The sequence below is a fragment of the Osmerus mordax genome, chromosome 2, assembly GCF_038355195.1.
Source record: "Osmerus mordax isolate fOsmMor3 chromosome 2, fOsmMor3.pri, whole genome shotgun sequence".
In the NCBI taxonomy this organism is placed as follows: Eukaryota; Metazoa; Chordata; class Actinopteri; order Osmeriformes; family Osmeridae; genus Osmerus; species Osmerus mordax.
Window position 1 is genome coordinate 3,892,047 of NC_090051.1, and position 27,846 is coordinate 3,919,892.

At 47.9% G+C, this 27,846-nt stretch overlaps 2 protein-coding genes across 6 annotated transcripts in view; both read right to left on the reverse strand.

Annotated features, from left to right (window-relative positions):
- Positions 1-215: 215 nt before the first annotated feature.
- Positions 216-7,052, reverse strand: slc15a1a (solute carrier family 15 member 1a). The gene is made up of 23 exons (XM_067253342.1): positions 6,997-7,052; positions 6,866-6,897; positions 6,421-6,502; positions 6,036-6,177; positions 5,594-5,713; positions 5,140-5,239; positions 4,955-5,045; positions 4,736-4,819; positions 4,533-4,615; positions 4,333-4,419; positions 4,120-4,209; positions 3,702-3,746; positions 3,580-3,612; positions 3,405-3,493; positions 3,113-3,194; positions 2,734-2,853; positions 2,400-2,543; positions 2,250-2,296; positions 2,031-2,138; positions 1,793-1,904; positions 1,561-1,698; positions 1,303-1,410; positions 216-1,119 (listed from the first exon to the last, which is right to left on the reverse strand). The coding sequence occupies exons 1-23, from the start codon at positions 7,001-7,003 to the stop codon at positions 901-903; spliced, it is 2,163 nt and encodes a 720-aa protein (XP_067109443.1). The 5' UTR covers positions 7,004-7,052; the 3' UTR covers positions 216-900.
- A 399-nt stretch (positions 7,053-7,451) lies between these two features.
- Positions 7,452-27,846, reverse strand: part of zmp:0000001200 (dedicator of cytokinesis protein 9) — an 84,762-nt gene continuing 64,367 nt past the window's right edge. For 2 of the 5 annotated variants that reach the window (XM_067253300.1, XM_067253309.1), the window contains exons 25-53: positions 27,524-27,593; positions 27,282-27,407; positions 27,123-27,194; positions 26,449-26,595; positions 25,590-25,673; positions 25,374-25,485; positions 23,138-23,316; positions 22,392-22,508; positions 22,191-22,302; positions 21,807-21,940; positions 19,436-19,550; positions 19,213-19,279; positions 19,022-19,069; positions 17,529-17,665; positions 16,623-16,738; positions 16,214-16,351; positions 15,937-16,119; positions 15,659-15,772; positions 15,321-15,536; positions 14,887-14,944; positions 14,152-14,258; positions 13,254-13,376; positions 12,693-12,806; positions 11,181-11,327; positions 10,742-10,952; positions 9,654-9,844; positions 9,454-9,554; positions 9,203-9,341; positions 7,452-8,773 (exon numbers count right to left, since the gene is read on the reverse strand). In XM_067253300.1, the coding sequence (XP_067109401.1) occupies positions 8,648-8,773; positions 9,203-9,341; positions 9,454-9,554; positions 9,654-9,844; positions 10,742-10,952; positions 11,181-11,327; positions 12,693-12,806; positions 13,254-13,376; positions 14,152-14,258; positions 14,887-14,944; positions 15,321-15,536; positions 15,659-15,772; positions 15,937-16,119; positions 16,214-16,351; positions 16,623-16,738; positions 17,529-17,665; positions 19,022-19,069; positions 19,213-19,279; positions 19,436-19,550; positions 21,807-21,940; positions 22,191-22,302; positions 22,392-22,508; positions 23,138-23,316; positions 25,374-25,485; positions 25,590-25,673; positions 26,449-26,595; positions 27,123-27,194; positions 27,282-27,407; positions 27,524-27,593 (3,604 nt within the window). In that variant the 3' untranslated portion in view covers positions 7,452-8,647. Of the gene's footprint in view, positions 8,774-9,202; positions 9,342-9,453; positions 9,555-9,653; positions 9,845-10,741; positions 10,953-11,180; positions 11,328-11,806; positions 11,837-12,692; positions 12,807-13,253; positions 13,377-14,151; positions 14,259-14,886; positions 14,945-15,320; positions 15,537-15,658; positions 15,773-15,936; positions 16,120-16,213; positions 16,352-16,622; positions 16,876-17,528; positions 17,666-19,021; positions 19,070-19,212; positions 19,280-19,435; positions 19,551-21,806; positions 21,941-22,190; positions 22,303-22,391; positions 22,509-23,137; positions 23,317-25,373; positions 25,486-25,589; positions 25,674-26,448; positions 26,596-27,122; positions 27,195-27,281; positions 27,408-27,523; positions 27,594-27,846 lie in introns of those variants that run through there. The other 3 variants (XM_067253331.1, XR_010878717.1, XM_067253322.1) reach the window with 3 other exon arrangements.

Below are 27,846 nucleotides of genomic sequence, written 5' to 3' on the forward strand. Positions count from 1 at the left end.
ACAGCAGCGCACGTGTCGTCATTCGTTCAGTAAAAACTTTTTTTTTCAATAAAACGGTCTAAAATATTTTCATTATTGTACATGCTCGCCCTATAGAGTTGTGTGAAATGTATTGTAGCTAGGGATGTGACAAGAAATTTGTGCCATATCTTAAAATTACTGAAAAAGTAAATCAGCCATATTATGTCAAAAAATTAAAAATCACTCTCTCGTCAGTGGTTTCTGTTGACTGTATAGTTTCCACTAATGTCATCTTTTTTTATTAAGTGAAAATAAAAGTTAAAGGATAGAGATTGTGAGGCTTTGTGATGAGTCTCTGCCTACCCATCTTGACTGTAAAATCTACTGTATGATGGGTGAGTTGAATGCAAGCAAACACTCTAGTCCTGTCAGCCACACAGGCCCGACAGGCCTCGACTTGTATTCAAAATAATGAAACAAAAGAACGATTTACTAACGTAAAATCAGCTACACAGAAAACAAATCCCCTGACAGCTTATACAAAAACATATATAATACAAAAGAGGGTCAATGTCTAAATACATTGGGTATACAAGGTTTGTAATGTTTATGCCCCTGTCTCATACTTTAATAATGTATTATGTATGAGTATCAGTGTTTATGGAGGAATTAGGTTTACATATTAACACCAATAAAATACAACAGGTATTTCTCTATTCTGACACAGTTTTTCTCAGCCCTCTCTTTCTCTAGTCTCTCACACACTCACACACACGTTTATTTTTCTATCTTAGTGGGGCCTGAAAATTCACTCCCATTCAAAACCATAACACAACTTCTAACCTTAACGCTGAAACCCCCAGAAAAAAGCACCGTTTCACCACACTTCTGAGGACATTTGGTCCCCACAAGAGTGATTAAACTAGGCCACGCACTCATTTACATTTTGGTTTGTTTGCTTCGATCCTCTTCTTGGTGTTCCACAGAATCTTTCTTCTCCATCTGAAGTTCCTCATTCTTCTGTTCACCTTTTTCATCTTTGTCCTTGAACTGAGCCTCAATCTCTGCTGGGTCTATGTAGGTATAGAAGTAAGCCATGATGGAGAAAATGACACAGACTGCCAGCAGGAGGGAGGCAAACAGGAAGTACTCTGCCCACTGTTAAGAGAGGAGAGAACAGATCATGTAAAGAACGATATCCATGACTTTTACAACTGAAGACACTGATGGACATGTCACAATTAGAGATTATTCCGCAGGTTGTCCTTTGCCCCCATGTCGTTCAGGCAAATTGAACTTTAAAATAACCTTTGATGTGAGCGAGTTATCAGTGTACTGTACCTGTTTAGGAAGCTTTGCTAGCTCAGCAACAATCAGCACAATAAAGTTGCCAACAGCAACGGTGAAAAGCCAGCCTGCCTGTAGCACTGCTTTCATGTTGCTAGGCGCCTTTAAAGAAAAATAAGCACACTTGTAAAATGTTTCGAAACTGGACATGGAGCAAAATATGTCTTTCGTAAGGAGGTGAGGGTCCTCTGTTGTTGTGCAAGATAAGATCATTTTTCAAAATGTACAGATGACTTGAGGTGTGGCCTTTACCTGTGAGTAGGAGAACTCCAGACCTGTCACAGAGAACACTACTTCTCCAGCAGTCATCAGGAAATACTGGGGAATCTGCCAGGCCATGTGGAAAGAGTTGGGCTGGATATCCTCCACTGCAGTAACAGACTCCCCGCACTACAGAAAACAGATTGTTTGATGGCGACATGCACAGAGGCTGATGCAAGGGTCACACGGTTAATGATGTTCAGAGAGAGAGAGTAAATCTTACGTTTGTGCCCCATGTGAAGAAACTAGGGATGAGGAACGTGTAGGAGCTTCCAAACCCAAAGTCTCGGGTGTATTCGCATGTCTGGACACCATCAGTAATTGTGAAGATCGTGCTGTTTGTCAGGAGAGAAAGAAATATTGCAATTTTAAATGCATAACATAGAAGTGCTACAGACTCCATCCACCTTATGGCCGACAACCACCACCAGTATAAAGATTAACTTCTTTATAGTTCTTACTTTCCATATCGTACAAGAGAGTAGTTGGTGTATGAGGACGGGTCAATTCTTTCAAAGTTGAGTGAACCAGTTGATACATTCAGAGCACTAGCCATGCCATTTACAAATCTGGAAAAACACAGCAAAACATTCTCAACAGAGAGTCCACGATCACATTGGAATCTAATTGATGCCATTGAGTTTATGCTAACAACACGTCTCCATTGTTTTGATACTAACCTTATAGCATTGTTGCCTTGCTCTGGCTTGGTAGTTATATCATCGGTCTGCAATGTCAGATCAGGGCTAATTTATTCTTAGGAAATTGTTATTTGTTTATTATGTTTATGGGGTATTTGTGTCATGACAATTACAAGGTCCTGTACTCACCACCTCCCAAGCGTTGTTGGGGTCTAAGGGAATTAGAAGAGTTTGTCGCTTTTCTTTAACTAAGGAAATATTTCTGGATATGGCCGGAGCGACCAGTGAGACCGTGATGTTGTCCTGCTCAAATGTAAAGAAATCCTCACTGGCCTGTAAAGCAACCAACAGGAAGTATGAGGCCTGCTCAGCACTTACACACAGCATACCATCCCCTTTCAGATTTCCAACCATTCTTCTTGGCTAAATAGTTTACTCTCTAGTGATGTTGTAGTGGGCAATGACGGGCCCAAACTGACTGAGGACATCTTGGTACATGTTCATCCACCCCAGGACAGCTTACCGCAGCCCCTGCAAGCTGAACAGGGTTGTTCTGAGGAAGGTTCACTGTCAAAGGGAGACCCCCCATGTTTATCAATTTCAGTTGGCTCTGGGAAGCTGAAGGGAAGGTTGGCAAAGTTTGCTGAAAAGGAAATGTTTTTATGTTTAGCTAGTTTGGTCACGCACAACAAACACTCTGAAAGACACCATAGGGCGGACTCAGAATTTGAGGTATTATTTCACAAAGCGTATAGTGTTATCCTACAGTAAGTGGTTTTGCATTCAGTAACAACCTTTGACTAACAAAACGAGACAAGGCGAGACACTGTCCTCTTGCCCAGTCCATTCAATAACACAACTAATGTAAAACTTCATAGTGCGGTTGTCCTGTAAATACTCACATCAATCTGGATCTGAATCACCCCGGCACAGACAAAAGCCATGGCAGCCAGGAACATTCCAACGGTCATTCTTTTCAAAGGACTGTTGAGGAAAGATTCACCGTGAGATTCCATGGCAACATCTTATCTCTGGCTCCTTCGTTTTTGTGTATTTTATTAGAACACATTAATTTTTGTCACATGCCCCGAGGTAAGTGCAGATTAGTGCTGTTCCTCGACAAGATAACCGATTTAAGATATAAGAGAAGGGCACTTCTCACGGATAAATGAGTGGGGATTCTGCAGGACGTACGTGAAGTTCAGGCCACATTTCTTAATGAGAGGGTAGATCACGCTCTCCATGATGGGCACCAGGGTCAGGATCAGTATGGGGTTCACCGTCTGTCAGACACATGGTGACAGGCGTGAGGAACGTTCTCAGGCGTGTGTAGCTATGGCGACACACAACAGAAAGTCCTCCAAATTACCTGCATTTGATCTGGCTGCAGAATGAGCAATCCCTAGAGAACAGGACAGAGGTTATTAAGAGCATGTACAGTCTGGGGTTTGGATAAGACCTTTTATGTGGCGCGTACAAGAACAAACGTACAAAGTCTCCATTCATAGTGGTGGCCTGTAATGTCCATCTGGAGCCCTGTGAAGATGCAAACAGACAACTCAGTTTAACGCTCCAGTTTAGAATCTGCATTTTGTAATATCGCCCTGCTACTATTATGCTATGGGAGATGGAATAATAATACCCAGATATATTTAAAGATGTATTTTTGGGGGGCATTTCTGGCTTTATAATTTTTATAATGACCGTATGGTCTGACTGAAAAGGCAGGGGAGAGAGAGAGGTGTTGACACATAGCACAGGCCCGGGGCCAGTTTCGAACCCAGGCTGTTGTGACCCAGCCTCAGGCCATGTGGTTCTGGCACCAGTCAGTCATCATCATCATACCTTCCTTAATATACTATAAACTGTAAATAAGAATCTGAGTTTAAATAACTTTGCTCTCACTTACCTTTTGGTCAAACAGTGTCCAGAACATGGGAAGAGGGATGTACAGGAAGAGAACCTTCAAGACCATTTTGATCTGAGCAATGAGAAGTTTCTAGAAACAGAAGCAGAGAGAGAGAGAGAGAGAGAGAGAGAGAGAGTTTAAGGTTCCATGTGTTTCCGCTGATTTCAGTCTGAGCATGTTCCATATAAGACTATGTGTCCTGGTTGATCATACCTCATATTTCTCTTCTGCCCAGTCCATCCAGTGCTGTCTCTTAGGATACTGGCTGCTCCGGTGCCTGAAGCGGTTTTTGACTGCAAACTGTGGACAGACACAGCGAAGATCCTGTCAAACACCGACTTGCATTTTGCTCACGATGAAACCCATGCATCATCCCAATGTGAACACACAATGCACGTGTCCGATCAACGTACCGAGATGCATTTACACACGTCCAGCATGATGTTGCCCTGGGGTTCAGCCTTGTAGTACATCCCGCTGCCAATGATGAACACCACTGGACGGACAAGCAGCAAAACACCAATCAAGCACGCGTACACACCGTGAGGTCTTTAGGGCATGGACAGTGACGGGAACATGAGAGGGTAGCTGGAGCAAAGGCTGGAGATGAACGTACCGAGAGCGACCACCATGAGAGCGGCAGGGACGCCGAAGGCCAGCGGGTAGCACTTCTGCTGGCTGTAGATCCCACACTCCTGGCCTGACGACGCAGAGAAACACCCCTGTCAGTGAGCCGAACCACCTCAAACACCAGGAGCGTTTGTGCTCGTCTCCGGCACCAGCGCCTGAGCAGGTGCCTGAGGCTCCGCCCCCCCCCCCCCCCCCCCCCCCGTACCTCTGAGAACAGGAGTGATGATGGTGGACAGGAGGCTCCCGGCGTTGATACACAAGTAGAACACAGAGAAGAAGGTGCTTCTCTGTTTCTCCTACAAAGAGAGAACAACACGTATGAGGTCCGTGGCCCACCGACATAAATAGTGTCGGTGCTCCCTTGGTGTCTGAGGGGGGTAATTAGTTGACCTGGTGGTCCTGAAACTGGTCTCCTCCGAAGGCAGCGACGCACGGCTTGATTCCGCCGGTTCCCAGGGCGATGAGGAACAGACCCACCATGGACAACGTGCTGCGAGAGAACGGATGGAGAGCGAAAGATGGAGAAGGGTGGGGAGGAAGGTGGAGATGATGGAACGTCAAGCTAGATAAGAAACAGACAGGTCATGTACACCGCAATGCCTATTCAGATTTAGCTAATGAGTAAACTAGAAGCTCAGAGTATAGCAGAGTAGAGCAGAACAGAGTAAAGTAGAATAGAGTAGAAGGTGAACAGAGTAGAGCAGAGCAGAGTAAAGTACATCAGGGCAGAGTGTAGAGAAGAGTAGATCAGAGCAGAGTAGAGTGGAGTGTACAATAGAGTAGAGTAGCATGTTATTGATCCCTGTGGGGACACTGCACTGTTAAATTTGTGTTGCCAACTCACACATGGAAGGTCATGTTGTTTGGTATCCCGTCTCGGTCTGTGTCGGTGATGTCATGAATGGCGCTGATAGCCATCACAACCTGACCAATGGCGTAGACGATGGACAGGTAGATAATCGTCCTGCGAGAAGGTCAAACCAGGAAGCTATCAGAGAGGATCTGCTATCAGCAGGACAGAGACATGAACCAGAACGCTCCTTTGAATGACACAGCTCTCGTCAGTGGAGTTTTTGCTGAGAGAAGGGGATTGGTGGGCGAGGTGGGACAGTGGATAGGAAGACAAATAGTAACAGAGCATCATGAGTAGGGACGGAGAGTGGGAGAGAAAGTCCTGCTGCTTTAATTCTTCTCCAGGGTTACAAAGGTCCTGTGTGTGTCTGCTACACGCCTCGGCGTGCGTTCCGTTCTAACACCAGGTTGTGGACATGTGAACAGCCACTCACTTGAACTTCCCTAGCCAGGAGTCAGCCACGATAGCCCCCAGGATGGGCGTCAGGTAGCAGAGGGCCACAAAGGCGTGGTAGATGGAGGTGGCCAGGTCATCATCCCAGCGCAGGAAGTACCTGAAGTACAGCACCAGCACGGCTGGGGGGGGAGGACGAGAGGGGGGGGGAGGACGAGGGGGGGGGAGAGGACGAGGGGGGGGGAGCGAGGACGAGGGGGGGGGAGAGGACGAGAGGGGGGGGGGGACGAGACGAGGGGGGGGAGAGGACGAGGGGGGGGGGAGCGAGACGAGGGGGACACACCGACATTAGTCACCGTGCACGGTCTCTACACTCTGGACTAGCAAAGGAGCTGCAGAGGATCGTTAGCGACTTGCGTTCTTACCGCGCATGCCATAGTAGGAGAACCTCTCGCAGAACTCATTGACGACGATGAAGAAGATACTGATGGGATAGCCGCAGACCTCCTGGGAACACAGGCAGCGCTCTGATGTGGTCACATGTCTTTAATGTACAGAGCACTACATCACATGCGATGCATGATGAAAGGATTGGAGCATTTAGAAAAGCTAATTAATGATATAGCATTGAGTTCGTCTTCAATGTTTATATATTTAGTCAGTAAAGTGAATAACATGTATTTACACAGTTAATATAAAAAAGTACATTATATTTAATATTTAAAATGGATAACATTTCTTTATATAGCTAATGTACAAAAAGCACATTTTATTTAGTAAGTGGTGACATTTATTTATTCAAGTGAATAAAGTGAAATATTTCCAATAATGAAACCAAAGAATTCCAAAGCCAAAGATTCTGGGTCGTACCTTCGACTTCGACTTCTTCTTATTTTCTTTTTCTGTGAGAAAATGTAATCAATGGTAAAATCATAATAGAACATTACTAAATCATCATACAACTCTGACCAATTATGATGGTTTTAATGAGCTGAACTCACCTGTCATGACTGCAGAGTAGCAGTTTATCTCCCTCCAATGTAGAATATCCTTAATGATCCCTAGCAGGGTACGCAGGAGACTACAGACCTGGAGTGACTTGGGTGTTTATCAGAAACAGCTTCTTATTAGGCAGTTGTTCGGGCTCCCAGAAGGTGGACTGTGACCGTTTTATGGCGTCTTGTGTAGGAACACGAGACAAGGGAGACTGAGAGAAGGAGCAGTATGGATATTCTGTTCACACCAGACACGAAAGCACGTATTTTATTTTACAGCATTTCTGAAGAAAACTGTAACTAAATGGCTATGTTACATGAACTGTTGTGAGAGCGTGGACTATAGTTTGTATATGTTTGTGTCTAATTAAAAACAATGGCAAAGTTACTCAATAACTAATCAATAACTAATAAATAAGTAATTTAGGAAACCAGTCAGGAACTCACGGATATACAGTAGGTGCGGAGGAATGAGTGAATTTTATTTAAAAGAAAAGCATTAGGGAACATTTTCTGTTTACAGCAGAACAGTGACTTTTTGTTAAATAAAAATAAAAAACCCATTGCTTCCCAAATATAAAAGGATTTCATTATAATGAACACTAAAATGGTAAAAGCTCCACATGACTTCCACAGTAGGCCTTGTCTCAGCTTCCCTGGCTCCATGCTTTGGCAAGAAAGATGAACATCATCTTTACAGTGTATAAGTCCCCACATAGCAAGATCATATGCAAAAGACAAATATTGCACTCCTTTTTTTTATATACAAGAATAAACAACTTGGGATATACTTACTGTATGCAACTGCTTTAAATATTGAAACATTTCCACTAAGACATTATAGTGATTAAGGTTGAATGCTAACAAATTCAAAGGAGGCTCTCTTTTTCTGATGATTCTGTCGTGTTGTTGAAACACGAGTCTTCATGTGCAAACAGACGAACGCCAATGTGTGCAGCAGAAAGTGTTGGTCAAGACATCAATAGGAAACATATCAAAGTGGAATACTGTACATATAAAACCATGGTTTTAAGAGTTCAGAGCGGACCAAACCAAACACAGTTCAGAATGAAATGACAGTAGGCTGACAGGGGATAATGACATGCACATGTGTGTTGCTTAAGGGTCCCTGGAGAGACGTCTCCACAGGAAACACTACGGAACGACCCTGGGCAGGGAGCAGGTGGGTGGACCCTGGGCAGGGAGCAAGTGGGTGGGCCCCGGGCAGGGTAGAAGCCTCCATGCTAATGCCTCATACAGTATGTCTTCTCTTCAAAGACTCTCCTCCCTCCCTCCCCCCCCTCCCTCTTTCCCCCCTCTCTCCATCCCTCTCCCCCTCCTCAGGTCTTGTGGCACTCCTCAGCCTCCTCTGCATCTCCTGGGTGACAGTCCCCGGTCACATCCACGGTAGAGTGTCACTGTACTGTGCCCAACGGTGAGACGAGATAAAAACACAAGTCTTTGGCATCCCAGTCTTTCCCCAAGCCAAAGAGCTTAAAACCACCCCAGCTTAGCCTCTCCCATCCGCCCCGCGTCAGTCTGTCTGAGCTGAGTTGGTGTTGGGGAGAACAGCCAGGAGGGATGCGCAGGCGGCAGGGCATGCTGGTGGGCATGCGTGCGTGTGGGGGAGGGGGGGGGGGGGCGTCGGGGACCGGGGTCAGGCCACGGAGGAGGAGCTGGGGACGCCCTGGATCGTGGCGCTGCTCGGCGTGCCGCTGATGGCGTTGAAGATGTGCAGCGAGTCGGGGAGAACGCTCTTCATGCCATCTTCCACTGGACAGATCTGCACGGAGAGGGGGGAGGGAGGGAGGCGGGAGGGAGGGGGGGAGGAGGGAAAGGGGGCGGGGGGAGGGAGGGAGAGTGGCATTGAGGGAGGGGGAGAGGGAGAGAGTGGGAGAGGGGGTAAGGGGGAGAGGGATAGAGGGAGGGAAGAGAGGAGGGAGAGTAACGGAGAGAGGGTATGTTAAAAGACAGACTAGACTCGACTAGAATGATCACCACTCATTTTGAGGTTATGATAAAGACGTTTTACCATCCGATCTGCTCATGGCAGCACAAAGCAGAAAACATGAGAAAAACAAGTTATCAAGGATGACAAAAACAGTCCTTCCTACGAGCATCACAAACCGAAACATGTCTCTGACAGACACAAGGTTAATGTGTAGTTGTGGCATGTTGTAACTAGCTAGCTTCTTTGCTAGCTTCTTCTTACTGGTTCGTGCATGATGGTGGACAGCTCTCTGGCCAGGTCTCTGTAGTTGGCCTTCATCTCATCCTGATACTCCTGCTGGTCCTCCTTGATCAGGCGCTCGTTGATGCCCAGACCGTGGCCACAGGCCTCCACAAACTGCCTGCTCAGAGATCACACAGTACTGTGTTAGCATCATGCTTTCACAGTCACCCAGAGAAAGACTTGGAATACACTCACTCACACACACACACACACACACACACAGTACTGACCTGAAGACCTCTTTCAGCTGCTTGACCTTGTTGTCTGGATACTTTTTGGTGCTGGCATCGTCTAGGAAGGCTCTGGCGTATGCAAGAGGACCAGCGTTCACCTGAGAGAGGGGATCCGGTTACACCGAGATGTCTGATGCGTGTGTGTGTGTGTGCGAGTGTGTACCTGCGTGCGAAAGTGTGGATGAGTGCGTGTGTACCTGGACACTGATGCTGCCCTGAAGTTTGAGCTGCAGGCGGATCATGTCCACTTCGCTGGTGGAGCACAGCTGACGCAGCTCGCCCACCTTCTTGCTCATCTCGTCGATGGCCACCTCTATAGGGTTGAGGTCTGTGTGGTGCTGGTACATCACGGCTATTCTCTTCTTCACGTAGGGGAAACAGTGCGTGGCTGATGGGGGAGGGGGCAGAGAGAGAGAGAGAGAGATCGAAAGACGAGAGAAGAGAGAAATGGTAGAGATGGAGTGAATAGAGAGAGATTGTGAAGGAAAGGAGAGGAGAGAGAGACGAGGGAAAACAGTGAATGGTAGAGATGGAGAGAAAAGGGAGATCGAGAATGAGACGGAAGGGAGAGAATGGTAAACAGAAGAGATAAAATAGAAAGAGATTGAGAACGAGATAAAAGAGATGGGGGGGAAAGGCAGAGAGAGAACAGTAAACACCTTGCGATCCTTGTCACTTGTGTCGAGTTTTACAGTGCCCAATCTGCACACTCATAGCCTGAAGGCCTCTGAGGTAACAAATGATCAGGTAATGAAGATAAAAAGATAAAGGTTGAACTTTAGGATCTTTTGTATCGTAAAGGAATAAAACAGGGCCCGATTTGGATTAGACAGGGTCCTTGAGAAAGAGCTGACATACCCCTTATCTAATCATGTTCTCATGCTGTTCAACAGAGTCTTTGTAATAAATGTAATGTTGACTGATTGAACATCAATATTCCTGGTTGTATTTGTGATCTTTCCAAAGTATGACGGCTATCCCAGCTGTGTAGCGGCCAAGGAAGATATTGAGAAAACTGAGAAGGTAATAATTAAAATACTGCCAGATAACACACAGCCACACCAATGAATATTGATGTTCAACCCAGTCATTATTAAACTGCTTGGAAAGAGTCTGTGTGAGTGTGTAAGAATGTGATTAAACAAGGGACTAGAAGACCTACTGGTGAGGATGGTCCTGTTATCTACATGGAACTGGACCTACTGGTGAAGATGGTCCTGTTATCTACACGGAACTGGACCTACTGGTGAAGATGGTCCTGTTATCTACATGGTTCTGGACCTACTGGTGAGGATGGTTCTGCGTTTGCACTGCTCCTCCACGCCTCCCTGCTTCTTCCCCGACACGGTGAAGGGCATCTCGAACACGAAGCGTCGGATGTTGTGGCTCTTCTCGAAGTCGGTCTTCCTGTCCACCAGCTCCTTGTCCTCCAGATAGGGCGTGACGTGGGTCACCTGGATGTAGGCGTACTTCGAGTCCAGGTCTTTGGGGTTGATCTGTAGTGGATCAACAAGGCAAACAACTTAGCAGAAAAACAGGTTTTGACCAAAAAGTAGAAAACATTCATACTGCATGATAATCTAATAAGGGATGGCTATTGCTCAGTAGTAGAGCAATTGAGGTTGCAGGAACAAATCTCCCCCCGTACTTTGTTTTGGGATAAAAATTGTCTGCTAAATGAATTTGTTCTAACTGGCAGGCTGATGTGAAGGAGCGACTCCTACCCTCCCAGAGTCCTGAATCATCTTCACATTCTCAGGCCCAAACTTGTCTGAGTACAGCTTGAGGAGTCTCTGGGAGATCTCTGACAGAGGGGTGAACTTGGGCTCTTTATAAATGTACTCCTTTCCATCTTCATCTTCAAAGAAGCCCTGAGGGAAACATAAGCCATGACATCTACTGTTAGTCACATATACTCTGACAGAAATGGCAACCATTATCAGATATTTGAAATCACAGCACCGGCCATCGGAAAATATGACATCAAAAGCGGTATGAACAGCAACAATGAGATACGGATCACTGAGCCATTCTGACAATGCGTCTGGCGAAATAAGATGATTTCAAAACATAGATTCAGATGCGATCATGAGGTTGAAGATGACAACAGGATCTAAAAATACACTTCGCCATCCTCAGGGCTGTCACTTTCAAAGCACAGACACACACACACCTCTACTACACAGACACACACACACCTCTACTACACAGACACACACACACCTCTACTACACAGCAAGATGCCAGCTGCTCTAGGACCAGATCTATGGGTACTAGTGTCAATTTCACTGCTCTAACAAAGTCACATCCCTTGAGCTAAACTCACAACTGCGTCTGGTTTTGGATTTACCTCAGTCTCAGAGTCAGTGAACTGGTACTGCTACAGGGTTGTAGATCAACGACAGAGAGAGTAACAAAATCAACATTATTCAGTGACTATCCAAACAGCCAATCTACAAACCAGGTGTGCATAGTTTGGCACCACACAGACAAGGAAACCCCCATGCCAGACGGCATGGTTCTGTGAATGTTATTAAACGTTATCACAGCACACTGTTAAAGTCAACACACCAAGGAAAACTATGAACTCCGAAAACAACAAACAGAGACGGAGAGCGAGTCGGGAGTAAGATGACTCTACATCCGGATGGAAGACACTCAGTTCAGTATGTTACAGTGCTGGGTCAGCAGCATGCGAGACCGTGTGAGAGGGGTCTGATGTGGTTATGGTATCGCTAACAGCTGGAAGCAGTGGAACTATGACTGGGAAACGTCATGGATTACAGAAGCACACCACGCAGGCTTAGTTAGCAGGGCTACACTGCACAACTTACCGCTGCCTTCAAAGAGGATAAAAACAGAAACAAGTATTAGCGTGGATAATCAAAGGCCACATGACGTGGTCATGCCTTTAATAACACAAATACGGCCTGCAGTTCCCATGCTCAAATCAAAGGGTTATTTCATTTACAATACAGGCTGATTAGGTTAGCAAAGAACCCAAGAAGCTATTTCCAAACATGTAAATGAACATTGGCTCTTCAAACATATTAATACTTTATGGAAAATATTTTAGTGTTAGAAGAATGTATTACATTATTACATAGATGAACCAAAGCATTTCTGTGGTGGTAATCCTTCAAACAGCTTCTGGTGCAGTAGTCATTACCAATATGAGGTCTGAGTGTATAGACCTATTGGCCTACAGAACCCAACCCAAACAGGCTTCAGCCTACCTGGCCAAAGAAGGCTACTCTGAAGTAGGTTCCCAGGAGCCTCTTGCCCGTGTGCATGACCTCCGTCACCTTGCTGTAGGCCCGATGCAGTGTGTCGTACAGGTGAGCCAGTTTCTGAGGAGGGAACACACATCAGGATCACACTGACACCAGAGGCTGGACTACATCTAGGCCCTGTGTTGTTTGAGGGAGACAGGAAGGAGGTGTGTGAGACAGGAAAGAGGGATGGGAGACAGGAAGGAGGTGTGTGAGACAGGAAAGAGGGATGTGAGACAGGAAAGAGGGATGTGAGACAGGAAGGAGGGATGTGAGACAGGAAGGAAGGACGTGAGACAGGAAGGATGGATGTGAGACAGGAAGGAGGGATGTGAGACAGGAAAGAGGGATGTGAGACAGGAAGGATGGATGTGAACAGGAAGGAGGGACGTGAGACAGGAAGGAGGTGTGTGAAACAGGAAGGAGGTGTGTGAGACAGGAAGGAGGTGTGTGAGACAGGAAGGAGGTGTGTGAGACAGGAAGGAGGTGTGTGAGACAGGAAGGAGGGACGTGATGCGGCTCTACCTGGAAGTCTCGGCGCTTCTCGTAGATGGGGATGATGAGCTTGTAGACGTCAGAGATGAGCTCGTAGCGCTCGGCCTTCCACAGGCCGTCAGCACACTCCTCCAGCAGCTCCATCAGGACGTCCTGCACACAGGAGAGAGAGGGGGAGGGAGAGAGATACAGGGGGAGAGAGAGAGAGAGAGAGAGAGAGAGAGAGAGAGAGAGAGAGATAGAGAGAGGGATGAAACAGATAATAGTTGTATAAGAGAGAAGGGGTGAACAGACGAGACCGACAGGTGATGTAGAGAGAGCAGGATGGGTCATTTCTGTTCTGCGTAATGTGTCATACAGTATGTATGTAAAGGTTAGAGAGCCAAAGCCTTCTATGTGATACAGCTCAACACATGAGCTACATGAGACCTCACACGGTCACAGTTAATAAGCACACATCCCATGAATAATGCACGCCGGACATGAATAATATACGCATTATTACACAATATGACATTGATTGCATGCCATTTAACACGTGCCAATTGCTTTTTTATTGTTCATAAAACTTGTTATTTGACAGCCTGGAACACAGGAGATCCTCTGATAAGAGCGTTAATGCAGCTCGCTAGTTATCAGCCGGAAAGTGCAAACTCCAGAATCCTAGCGGCAGGAGTGCAGAAGATAAGCTGAGATATGGAGGAGTACCCTCAGATAGGACACACACATAGTCCCAAGGCAACCAAACTTGATCCAGTCGTTCATCCAAAACAGCCTCAAGTCGAACAGACACAACATGTCCTGTCTTCACTCCTGTTCCCTTAACTCTCATGCCCCGAACTAACACAGATTGATAACCGAATGATTAGCCGCCCTCCTCAGCTTGTCTGGGACGGCAGTTGGCTCCTGATGCCTGACGACCTCTCACCTCGTTGAAGTGGACGTCCTGCATGCCCACGTCCTCCATCATGGACACCTCCTCGTCGATGTTGGGCGTGACCACGCGGAAGGCGGAGCAGCCCTGCTTGAACATGCCTGCAGCGGAGACACGACCAGCGCATGACCACACGCACGAACAGCAGAGCACAGAACAGAATCCAACTTTATTGTCCATCTAGGATGGTCATTTTTCTCCGGTATCACCTTCTGTTAAAAATACCCCTCAAATATTTACACACATACAGTACATTCTCCATTCACTCCTCATTCTACAATAATGATGTACATTCACTAAAGCATAATAATAATAATACAATCATATTTATATATACTATAGTGTTTATAGTATTAATCCATTCACTCACAGATGACCTGTACCCACTGCACTAGATGGATAAGTAAATATGTACTGGAACAGTTTACTATCTACTCCTGTACTAATGATGTGTCCTGTTGGGGACTTGGTCTGGCGTGTCATGAGATGGAGAACCTTCCGGCTTCTACCGATGAGACGAACAACGACAGACGCGGCTAAACACCAGAGTGACGAGACGTCTGTTGATCATTTGATACCAAAAAAGACACTGACACTACAACATGGAGTTCTCCTGACTAACAAAAAAAAATAAAAAAGAAGTATTTCCTGACAAAGAAAAAAATGCCACCATCGAGTGGCAACGAACAGAAACAGCTGTGCTTCTGCTGCTGAAGGAAGTGAACGTACCTTTTCTCCTCAGGTACTCTGCCACCAGAGCTGCTACGTGGACGTAGCACATGGCCGCCTGGAAGGAGAAGGGAAGAACGCTCAGGTGGAGTCAGGTGGCTGAGCGGTTAGGGAACCGGGCTATTAATCAGAAGGTTGCCGGTTCGAAATCCCGTCAGTACGAAATGATGTTGTGTCCTTGGGCAAGGCACTTCACCCTACTTGCTTCGGGGGAATGTCCCTGTACTTACTGTAAGTCGCTCTGGATAAGAGCGTCTGCTAAATGACTAAATGTAAAATGTAACGCTGGATCAGTTACAATATTGAGGAACCAGACAACCATCTACAGCTACTGAGTCAACATGACGACATGATAGACACAAACCCAGACCTGAACTAAAACCAGACCCAGAACCAGACCCAGACCCAGACCCAGAACTGAAATAAACCCAGACCTCAGACAGGTCTCCATTCTTCACGTGAATGCGAGCCATGCTGTCCAGCCAGGTCTTGCGCAGCTCGGGCGTGCTGGCGTAGGACTTGGCCAGGCTGTACTGCAGGTCCACCAGCATCTCCGGGTCTCGTTCGTGTTCCTTCATCTGAGCTGTGGCCATCAGAACCGTCCGGATACGCTTGGTCAAGTCTTTCACATCTGACGGGAATGCTGTGTTCTGGAGAAGAAAAAGAATATTTGAATTTAATTTGTTTATTTTAACGTCCACTAAATAGCTCAGTGCTCACCAGGATTCATAAAGTGAGTGTGCTTTTTCGGGGATGTTGTATGGTCCGTCACCTTGATGGTTTTGTCACTGTTGGCACAGTTGTTGATGATGGACAGGGACTGTTGGAAACGCGTTCCTCCGATCCCGATGACATCAGCGATCAGCTGGCTGACAGCGATGACCACCTGTGTGGAAAAGACCAGATCACCCTTCACTCCAAGACCAACCCTTTCAACTGACGACAACCAGGAACTGGCAGAGAAACCCAGTATGGCTATCAGGAACTAGAAACAGGAAGTAGCATGGAGGAAGTCCCGGCGTGTGCAAGGAGGAGGGGCTGCAACCTCACCTGTAGGTGCGTGCGTACGAAGGACTTGCGTCCCGTGTAGTCGAAGTTGCTCTTCATCAGGAAGTAGAGCAGGTGGGCGGCGTCGCTGCGGATGGAGCTGAGCTTGGAGTTGCAGCACTTGAGGACCTCGTAGCAGAAGGCGGCGCACATGTCGGCGCGGCCCTCGAAGAACGTGCAGGGGAACTGAGAGCGGACACAGGCGGGCGAGGGGGGTGAGATGCTCGCAGCGTCAACACGGGAGAAAGAGAGAGGGCGACGGCGCCGCGGGCGGCCTTACTTTGTAGATGAAGGTGCGCAGCGAGGTGAAGACCTGCTTGAGGGCCGTCTCCGATTGGTTGATCTGCAGGAAGCAGAGGTGCACCTCGAACACCTTCTTCATCAGCGGGTTGTGCCCGTGGTCGGAACACAGCTGGGTCTGAAAGACGGCCGAAGCACAGGGCATGAAAAAACGGATCACGCAATACGCGAGAGCAAGAATGTGTACCAGTAGTTCAATAAACAATCCACACTTTGCATGTATCGATCCCCAAACCACCACCTGTCTATTTAGGAGAAAACTGGGGCAGCAATCATTCAATGAAATAAACCACGAAAGATAAATCACACAGCTTGTTCCAGACACTGACAGGAGGGAGGTGTTTCCTGGGATCAGAGAGCCACGGTCAGGTCCGGAGCAGCCTCAGTACCTTGAAGCCCATGATGAAGATGCTCAGGGTATCCAGCACGGTCAGGCACACCTCCGTGGCGATGTTAGCCTCCAGGAGGGACTGGTTCAGCACGTCAGAGTCCGAGTGGCTGTAGGCTGCACAGGAGACACCACAACAGCTGTAGCTCTTCCACCACACAACCACAACGCCCAGAATTCTCTGACACGGCCTCGGGGGCGATTAAGCGTGACATCATACATCGGTCGTCATTAGTATCAAGGCACAACCATTGCTTGAAGAGGAGGGAAATCAAAATTGAGGTTTGGGTTGAAATCAAATGGATACGTAAACTAGGATTTCTTTCGGAGATGTAAATGAAATGAGTTACAAAGGCAACAGGAAATGGACAGGACAGAGGAATGGGAGGGTTTTAAAGAGGCTCATTCTCTAAAATGGCATGCTCTTAATGCAACCAACAAAACTGATAATAGTCTGCAAGCTGCCTGACGACCTGATACATTCTTACCATGGTCTACAGATATTCCAAGAATACTTGAAATCTTTCTTACACTGAAAACACAAAGAAATGCACTTTGTTAACGTAACCACGTCACGGGCAGACGCTAAATATCCACCTCTTTAGGTGAACTGCAGGTGAACAATTCGACTCGCAAAGCGGTCAGGAAGGAGAGCTTTCGTACTGTGAAGAGTGAAGAGAATCGTCCACACTCTTACACTGACAAAACCCATCACTCTGAACAACCACGGCCGCTAGAACGCGTGACTCTGGGCCTGGTCTGACACACACGGCCCTCGTAAGGAGGATGGTGATGATGATGATGATGATGGTGGTGGTGGTGAAGAGAGCAGGAGGAGTGAAGATTAAACCGGTAGAGATGGAGGACGTTGAATGGAGACGTTGGGGTAACTGTTACGGACACTTACTGTGGTTAAAAGTGTATGAGTTATCCAGGCTGCTGAGCTGCTGTAAGCGGGCATGCATCATCCCCGCCCTGTTACGGGACACAGGCAGAGTCTGAGACTTGCGCTCGTGGGCCAGCGGGCCCGCCCCGTCCTGGCTCCTGATGGGGAAAGGGGGACAGGGTTAGACGGGAGGCCCCGGAACTAGCAGCAGAGCCAGGGTTAATGAAGCGAGCCGGGCCAGGACATGGACACATGGAACATTCCGACAGCACATCTATGGTGATGGATAGTCAAGGTACAGCCTGGAAACCAGACTGACTTCTTGCTTTAACTCTGGATTTGATTGTTTGTTTGGGGAAAACAGATCTGGCTCCCAGGCTGGTGGAAGCAAATATTTGACGACAGACACAAATCAAAACACTCAAAAAACAGGTCCAAAGAAATACCACTGTGAAAACCACTTTCCCCACTTTCTTTTTGTGACACGATCATATTTCGAAAGTTGTGAGGATATTATAAAAGCTTGCAGGTTGGCATGCAGGTCGGCATGCAGGTAAGGGGGGGTCAGTATTGTGAAAAAGCCAGAGCTTTATCAGATAGAGAAGACATGCAGATGACGTAAAGATAGACACACTTGTGTTGGCTAGAAGTCCGTGCTGAGCGGAGTTAGAACGAGGGCGTAGCAGAAGGGTGAGAAAGCCAACATGCTTTTAAAGGAGAGTTAGTTCCAGCCGTCATCTTACCCAAGCAGGAGAGGGCAGGGGCCGTGTTTTTATACGACTATTTTAAACTTGCCAGCGTTTCAGTGAACAGAGAAACAGAGAGTGTTGCTGGGTTAGACAGAGTGGAGACCAACAGCAGTTTGTGTGTGTGTCCAGGCCAGACTGTACCACAGTGCTGAAGAGTGTGTGTTTGGGTGTTTTTATGGCTGTCTGTCTGTCTGTGTGTCTGTGTGTCTGTTTGTGTGTCTGTCTGTGTGTGTGTGTGTCTGTGTGTGTGTGTGTCTGTGTGTCTGTGTGTGTGTCTGTCTGTCTGTGTGTGCGTGTGTCTGTGTGTCTGTGTGTGTGTCTGTGGGTGCGTGGGTGCTTCAGTCTGAAGGGAAACATAATCATGCTATATATGCCAGCACACTGGGGGGGGGGTTGTTATAGTATTGATTTGTGTGTCTGGGAGTGTTTTAGTCGACACCACATGTTAACAACTCAGCTAACCTAACTCTACATTAGCCTTTATGAAAGATTTCTTTTCAGGGAAAGTATTGTGTCAGTCACGAATGTGTTGTGTTACGGACTCGATGTCATTGCTAGTGTAACAAATTGGAGGCACACAATTCAGTTACTGCTTTCTGCATTCTATAAAATGTGTGTAACAATGAGAGATTTCAAGCCTTGTTTCTCTAGGCAAGCAAAAACACCACAATCCTAAAACTTAAACTCCGATCAAAGACTAAATGTAATTATCACTTCACACAAAATTTGCGTTCAATTACTTCTTTATATTTGTGAAAACATTACCTCGCAATGTATCTCTTCCCCATGTACCTGAACTGATGGAGACACACCCTGCAAGAGAACATCGGAGAGGAGTCAACCTTCAAATACATCATCCTAAACGCATCACGTTTGAATTACGAACGCATCACATCCTGTATGAATGTGCATATTCCTGGATAGGTTCTGAGGTGACAGGCGTGGATGAGGCTTACTCTACTAGAGTGAAGAAGTCCATGAGCTCATTGGGAGAGGCTTTGTTCCAGTACGTGAACAGGGCATCTGAGGAGAGGACAGGAGAATGAGACCGAGAAAAGCAGTACTGAGTGTACTGAGAACACTCTGATCCTGTGTGTGTGTCTATGTGTGTCTGTGTACAGTACGTACGTGTGTATGTGAGCGTGTGTGCGTGAGTGTGTGAGTACAGTGGGCTCTCACCCTCAGACATGCTCTTCAGCACGTGCAGGAAGCACATGAGGACACTCTTGATCTCAGCCTGCTCCAGTTTGTCACAGCGCAGCAGCGTGCTTCCTAGGGCCGAGGCAGGCTGGTTCTGACGGGCACAGACACGGGTCACACACACACACACACAGCTCTCTCCTATCCCCTACACACTCCTACCCCCCCCACACTTTATTTCACAGTACAGGAGTGACTTTACCAACTCACTTAAACTGAGCTCATGTGTAGGCCTAATCCATAACAGTGGCTTGAACTGCTAATAAAAAGCCTTTGGCTGACAAGTCCCTGACGATGCTACTGCGTGTCTTTACAGCAGGGTTCATAACACGATTGTGTAATGCTAAGCTACGCCTCAGAGCTTTTCACTAGCCGTGCATTACATTAGTGTGTTATGATGCACTTGGTATGGGTCCAGTAAGTAGCTAGCCAGGGTTGGCCCGGGAACGGCCAGGGCCTAGCAGGGCTCTAGATTTGGAACAGATGTTATGCTAGCGTAGCTGCAAGCGCTACCAACGCAGGTCTAGACCAGCTCTAGCTCTACCACATCACGGCTCTACCACAGCGAGGGTCTGGCAGCGCACTGAACCACCTTCCTTGGCCAGCGGTGGGCAAGTTTGGACTGCCAAACTGCTAAGGAGTGACTTCATGGAAAGACTGAGGCTACGTCTTTGCAGACCGTCGACAGATCGGCCCCTTGGCTGACCCGAGGGAACCCACAGCTGAAGACGATGACAGACATCTGGGTGTTTCAGCTGAGCGGACGTCTGACTACAGAAATAACCTGGATGGGATTTTCCGAAGAACTCACTGATCTGTATCCTCCCTTCCCCTTGCCACTGGCGGTCACAAACAACTTTTTTGGGGTCTCGGACAAGAGAAATGACTGGAGGTCTACGGAGGTCACAGTCGTAGAGATAAATGCTGCGATGCTTCACACCTGCATTAGCCGTGACCAGAGATGATAGAGTAGCACACGAATTGCAACTATATCGACGTTACGGTCGATACTGTTGAGGGGGGGAAAGGGGAACACTGCACTCTGGAGAAGGAAGGGGAGGAGAGTGCGCATGCTGCTTGTGAGGTCACCAAGCACAGGAACAGTGCTTCGTGAGCCCAGAGCAGAGAGCGTGTGGAGAGCGGGTCCTAAAGGTCAGGGTGCGGGCAAAGAAAGGGCCTAGAGCAAGGACACACACACACACATGCAAGTACGCACACGCACACACACTATCTCTCTCACTCTCTCTCTCACACACACGCATGCATGCAAGCAAACACGCTATCTCACATTCTCTCTCTCATTCACACACTCTCTCTCTCTCATTCACACTCTCTCTCTCTCTCTCTCTCTCTCTCTCTCTCTCTCTCTCTCTCTCTCTGTGTGGAGTGGGAAAACGGGAGGTTCACTCTGTACTTGGAGTGTGACGCTGGGCTGCTGGACATTCTCTGTGCCACTGGAGACAGAGAGCAGAGAAAAGTCCATGGTGACGCGCTTGGAGCGCGCGCTGAGCAAGCCCTCCTCGGGCCCCGAGAACAAGCGCTGCAGAGTGGCAGAGTGTCTCCGAGCGCCCTTCTCCTTCTGCCACCACGACGGGGGGGGGGGGGGGGCGGGGTGTGAGGGAAAGTCAACGGTACAAGCACATGTTAACACCGAGGAGTGTGTGTGTGTGTGCTTGTGTGCTGGTGAATGTCTAACACTACGAGTGACACCGTCAACCTGTCACTGTCAGCGACTCCAAACGTCTCGGAGGTAAACAACGTCTCTGTCAAGGAATGTGTGGACAACAGCACCCCAGGTGACGGGTCCCCTGTGGGGACGGGTCCCCTGCGGGGACGGGTCCCCTGCGGGGACGGGTCCCCTGCGGTGACGGGTCCCCTGCGGGGACGGGTCCCCTGCGGGGACGGGTCCCCTGCGGGGACGGGTCCCCTGCGGGGACGGGTCCCCTGCGGGGACGGGTCCCCTGCGGGGACGGGTCCCCTGCGGGGACGGGTCCCCTGCGGGGACGGGTCCCCTGCGGGGACGGGTCCCCTGCGGGGACGGGTCCCCTGCGGGGACGGGTCCCCTGCGGGGACGGGTCCCCTGCGGGGACGGGTCCCCTGCGGGGACGGGTCCCCTGCGGGGACGGGTCCCCTGCGGGGACGGGTCCCCTGCGGGGACGGGTCCCCTGCGGGGACGGGTCCCCTGCGGGGACGGGTCCCCTGCGGGGACGGGTCCCCTGCGGGGACGGGTCCCCTGCGGGGACGGGTCCCCTGCGGGGACGGGTCCCCTGCGGGGACGGGTCCCCTGCGGGGACGGGTCCCCTGTGGTGCTGTGTCTGCTAGGCAGGACTGGCTAAGGGTTGCTCCTTACCTTGTCCAGGTAGCTGCTCTTGTCTGCGCTCTTTTCTGGGAGGCTGCTGCCAGAGTCCGTGCTGATCAGAGAGCCTCTGGAGTCTGCGTGGCGCACCGAGCTGATGTTGGGGGTGGAGGAGGCGTGGGGGGTGGCTGGGGGACGCACACACACACACACAGCACACACAGCACACACACACACACACAGCACACACACACACATAGCACACACACACAGCACACACACACACAGCACACACACACACACACACAGGACACACACACACACGCGCATACACAGAAAACACACACACACAGTTAGCATACAGATCATTTCCCTCTTATCACCTCTCACCGTAGAACGGCCCCCTTGTCTGTTCCCCATCAGACCAACGCATCTCACCAGTCCCAGAGATGACCCCGAACACGTCCTTGTGCAGGCTGTTGTCCAGGATGGTGCTGGACCTGGGCGGGGTCATCAGAGCGTTGGCCAGGAGTGGGTCGTCTCGGCCGTTCTGAACCAACAACACAAAGCAGGAACACAAAACGTGAACCGCACGTAGCGATGCAGGTTCTGCTGTGAGCCACTAGATGGCAGCCTTACGTTGTTGGAGTGGTTGACGGGGAAGGGGGAGACCTCCTTCACGTTGAGCCTGTGGACGTTCTCCTGCAGCAGGCCAAACAGAGGCAGGTAGAGGGTGGCCAACCGGGCCTGCTGGCTCTGGAACACACACAGACGACTCGGATTAACAGCCACGATCCAATCAAACGTGCCCAAATAGAGTTACATGTACATTTAGTCATTTAGCAGACGCGCTTATCCAGAGCGACTTACAGTAAATACAGGGACATTCTCCCCGAGGCAAGTAGGGTGAAGTGCCTTGCCCAAGGACACAACGTCATTTTGCACGGCCAGGAATCAAACCAGCAACCTTCGGATTACTAGCCCGATTCCCTAACCGCTCAGCCACCTGACCCCCAGAGTTCATACTGAACGGGGAGGAGCGGAGGTGCATCTCTTCCTTAGTTGACCTTCAGTGACCTATGACACCTCCCCTCTCTTATTCTCTTTTATTTGACGACACGTGACACTGTACCTGCTGCTTGACCTGCTAAAGACCAGACATAGGAATTCCCTTTGTTTTTGTTTTACACTTATTTATTTATTCATGTGTCTTGCATAATGTCCCCTAACTGTGCAATGTAACACTGTACATTGTCCCCTGCTGTATAGCCTCTTGCAAGGCTTCACGTGTGGCTTTCGCTTTGTGCGTACTGGTATTGTGCAAAGGCATCATGTTATTAAAACCTGAATAAGGAGCGATAAGGGAGGAAGGCCTTCAGGGGTACCTTGGAGGTGTAGCGGTCGTCGAAGGTGTGCTTGATCATCAGGTTCTTCAGAACCTGGATGGCTATCTGACGGATCTCCCGGAACTCCTGTAGGGCTCCGCCCACCTCCCGCAACAGGAGGCCGACCAGGAAGTGGTTCTTACAGAAGTCGTCCGTCAGCGAGTAGTCCAGCTGGAGGTCTGGAGGGAGCGAGAGGGGGGGGGCATTAGGACCGCTACGGAGAAGAGAGGGAGGTGGAGGTCCCACAACCTCAACAAACCGTTCCGACATAAACAACCACACAAAAGCACTGAGGCTAGAAGCCGATGCCTTGACCTTAAATAGCCGTTTCCCATCCCAATGCAGTTCAACTCTGCCTGAACCCTGACAGAGATGGCCATCGTCACGACAGCAACCCAAGCTGTGCTCGCACACCGCTGCAGCTGAGCTGCATCTTCACAACCACACAGAGCACGTCCCACAAACCACAGCAGAACATTCCCCGTCGAAGAATTGTGCTCCGTAATCTTGTTTCCTTTAACTGGTAGCTTGTTCCCATAAACAAATAAGAACATTTAATCTATTTTCAGTTCACTGCTCTGTTTGTAAGTGCTTCTTTCCCATCTAATAAGGCATTTTGATTATAATTCACTAGAATGACCAAAAAGCATTTTAAGAGGGCTAACATTCAACATCAAACCGCCACCAGTATAAATAAACATCTAATTTAAACTGGTATGCTGCCAACACCAGGGTAGATATCCGGGTTTCTGAGTAAAACACGTCATGTTATGCAAATAAATAACATATTCATTTAGTAGACGCTTATCCAAAGTGAGCGGATTTGAATAGGGAACCTCTTGACCACAGTCAAAAGCTCTACCACTAAGCTATGCCCATCCCACATCATGTTGATTTATTTTATTTTCTTAAATTAAGAATCAATTAAGAGAAGTAATCTATACAGAGAGGAGGAGAGGGTGAAGTGACCACTCATCAGAAGACCACAGGATAGTTCCTTACAGCCGTACGAGACAGTCGTTAGAAGTTAGACAGGGACCAGGCAGTGAATGATTCTGTTAGCAAGCAGGGTGGTTCACATGAGTTCAGATTACTGCAAAGAAACTTTGACAGCTCCACATTGCATAACGTACAGGGTCAAATTAAATGACAAGTGAGACGCACATGGTGTTCGGAAATGGTGGCGATCGAATTTAGTCTCTACGAACCGCAACTGACACACATGCAAGTTGAGAAATGTCTGAGAGCTGACGTTACGTGAGGAAAATTGCCACGAGAGACATAAATCTGTTGCTAGTAATATGTTTAATCAAACCATGGAGAATTATAAAAATGTCAAAATCCACACTCACACACACACACACTCACACACACACACACACAAAACCCAATCCTGTCCACACAGACGGACATAAATCATAAACACACAGAATCTCCCGGTTTTTGAAATGGATTGAAGGGGAGAAATCATTCCACATTGAGGGAATATGCAATGATGCTGTTGACTTAATGATTCAGATCAAGTTTCCCAGGGGATTATTGGGCCTGGTCAGTATGGCCTTCATTGAGGGATGGTTTTCAGACAGGAAGAGCAGGCAGCACACCTTGCACCTACCTACTGGAGTATCATATGACTCCATGCTGGGGGAAAGTAAAGCTAATTGACAAAAGAGAAGGAACACAGTGGAAACACACAATGTGAGCTCTCTTATCCAACACACCACAACTGGAACACAGAAAACACAGGCCGCACTTCACATCCAGGTGCTTGTAATAAGAGTCAGGTGGCTGAGCGGTTAAGTAAGTTATTATAAATTAACATTATTAATGTTAGTAAGCCTCTTATAAGGGCCTTATTAACTAACGCTTCTCAACTTATGATAACCCTAACCCAAACCCTATTATCAACACTTATATAGTCTTATTAACACATTGTTAATAACCATCTTATAAGGGCCTTATTACCAATTAACTAACGCTTATTACAAACACGTGGACCAAAAGTGATGCCAACACATTATAAGTACACAGTCAACTCTACAGTCTGTCTGCTGTCACATGTTTAAAAGTTACCACAACTGACTTATTAAACATTTGATGTATTATGTATCTGTCCTCTGATTCAGAGCATTCAATACAATACCGTTGTGTTTCATTTGACCCCACACTGACCAACTGATATGTGTCTAACATTAGCGGTTCAGCCCATGTGAGTAAAAAGCAGACGAGTGTTTACCTTGAAACCTCTGTATTCTCCCCTTCCCAAAAGGCATGGGCAGGTTCAGGGGAATGTAGTGCTCGTGGTTGCAGACAACACGCAGGAACTCAAACTTGAACTCGAACAGAGTCTACGGAGGAAACAAAATAATGTTAGCAGCCGACCTCTCCGAACCTCTCTGGGCTCCTCTGGGGTGATGTATCTGACCAGCGTGCAGGGCTCCTTCATGACTACCTTAGAGTCTCCGGGAACAAAGCAGTTTGTGTAGTTGTTGATCTGCTTGAAGACGAAGCCTCGGTCCATCAAGGTGAAGCAGCGCTGGAGGACAGAAAGATCTAGAATGTTTGGTCCGTAACACATTATGTGTATGTGTGTATATAGGTCTGTATATTTGTGCCCATGTTTATGAGTTCCTGGGAACTTCAAAACCCAAGTAGGTGCAGGGCTGAAGATTTAATAGAGCTTCGCTAAAGTATCCTTGAATTGGTAACACAAAATGGCCTGGGCAAAACCTTACAATAAGGTTAGATTGACTATAATTACATGGTAGTACCTATTGTAACAACATTGTAGTTACATAATAACTGCTATTCCTTGAAGTTTATTGATCCATAATGAAGTTATATATCATTACGGTTTACAGGTACAAGTTATTATATTGGGCTTTCCAGGGATGGATTACATTTACATTCATTTACAGTCATTTAGCAGACGCTCTTATCCAGAGCGACTTACAGTAAGCAACATTTCCCCGAGGCAAGTGCCCAAGGACACAACGTCATCTGGCACGGCCGGGAATCGAACTGGCGACCTTCTGATTACAAGCCCGCTTCCCTAACCGCTCAACCACCTGACTCATTAACAATGATGTTGTTTTGGTAACACAACCTTCAACTGCCCCTTTCCTTACACCCCTCCGCCATACTGTGCCTTATTACACCTTTTTACATCCTATACCACTTAATTATGTAGCAATTCTAATGTAACTACAATATTGCCATTACAGGTATTGTGATGTAGTTACATTGACCTTAATGTAAAGGGTTGTCATGGACTGTAATACTCTGGTGTTGAGGTATGTTAGACGTTGCACCTTGACGAAGACGGCCAGGCTGTGGTTGGCGTTCCTGGCTGCGTCCAGGTTGTCCTTGTACTTCTGGGTGATGTGGGGCATCATCATGTTGACCAGGGTCTCCACCGTGTGGTGGAACGACGCAGAGAAGCGCTGGTTCCTCGACAGCTGGGGAGGTTGTTAAGAACAGGCTGTTACTGGTCTGTTAAGAACAGGCTGTTACTGGTCTGTTAAGATCAGGCTGTTACTGGTCTGTTAAGAACAGGCTGTTACTGGTCTGTTAAGAACAGGCTGTTACTGGTCTGCAGGCAGGCACAGCTCTCACACAGCACAGGAACAACGCAGCAACAACACAATTCCACACACAACAACCTGTTACACAGCTTAACAGAACACAGAACAGCACAGGATGCATGATGGTAGCTGTTTCCAGTCTTCCGGACCAGACTGGCCAGGGCTGGGGCTAGGGCTGGGGCTAGGGCTGGGGCTGCGGTTAGGGCTAGGGCTATCTGGAAGATATACATGTGGACAGCTCCTTGTAGGAGCAGCCTCCACTCTGATTGGTGTATTGAGTCTCTGGCTGTGGCATGAAAGCAAACTAGACAGCTGAAGATGACACTGCAGCTATGCAAAAGAGACACAGATGGTTTAAACTCTTTTTGAGTTTGATTTATGAGGCGTTGTGACGCACTTACCCTCACTTTTCCACTCTCTATCAAGTACTGGGCCATGGACTTCACTAAGGCTTCGAAGAAATACCACGAGTACTGCAATTCAGGAACAAGAAATAAGTCAATTTAGACAGGTAGTTTTGTGAGAACACATACTGAATTGGTTAAATAAGGACAGGTTACCTTGAGCAGCTTGTTGCTAGTCAGGAAGTCAGTTGAAGGCTTGAGAATAGCAGTCATGGCTTTAGCCAGCTCCTCATGTATTGTTCTGGTGGTGGTGGCTGTGAAGGGCTCGGTCTTAAACACATACTGGGCAAGGGGAGAAACAACAGTCACATCAGTTACATACTATTTGTATACACACATACACACGCATCAGGCAGTTTGGACGGGCAGTTTGACGAGATGAAAAAGGGTTTGCATACTTTCACATAGGACCTCAGGTAGTGTTCCAAGCCTTCTTCGTGGCACTGGGCCACGATGTGGATCATGACTCTGGAGGAGCGCAGAGCACAACAGCAGGTATGAGACTGATGACCAGCTTAAAGGAGATGTTTGACTTCACACTGTTCACTTCCGATCCTTGATCTTCTGTTGTCCTTTCTACTTGCACTACTTGTATTGATTAAAGCTTCGAACCCAGGGCCCGGGTTCGATTCCAGCCTGGGCCCTTTCCTGCATGTCATCCCCTCTCTCCCAACATTCAAGTCTCTCTCATACTGTCACTAGATTGCCTAAAGCAGAAATG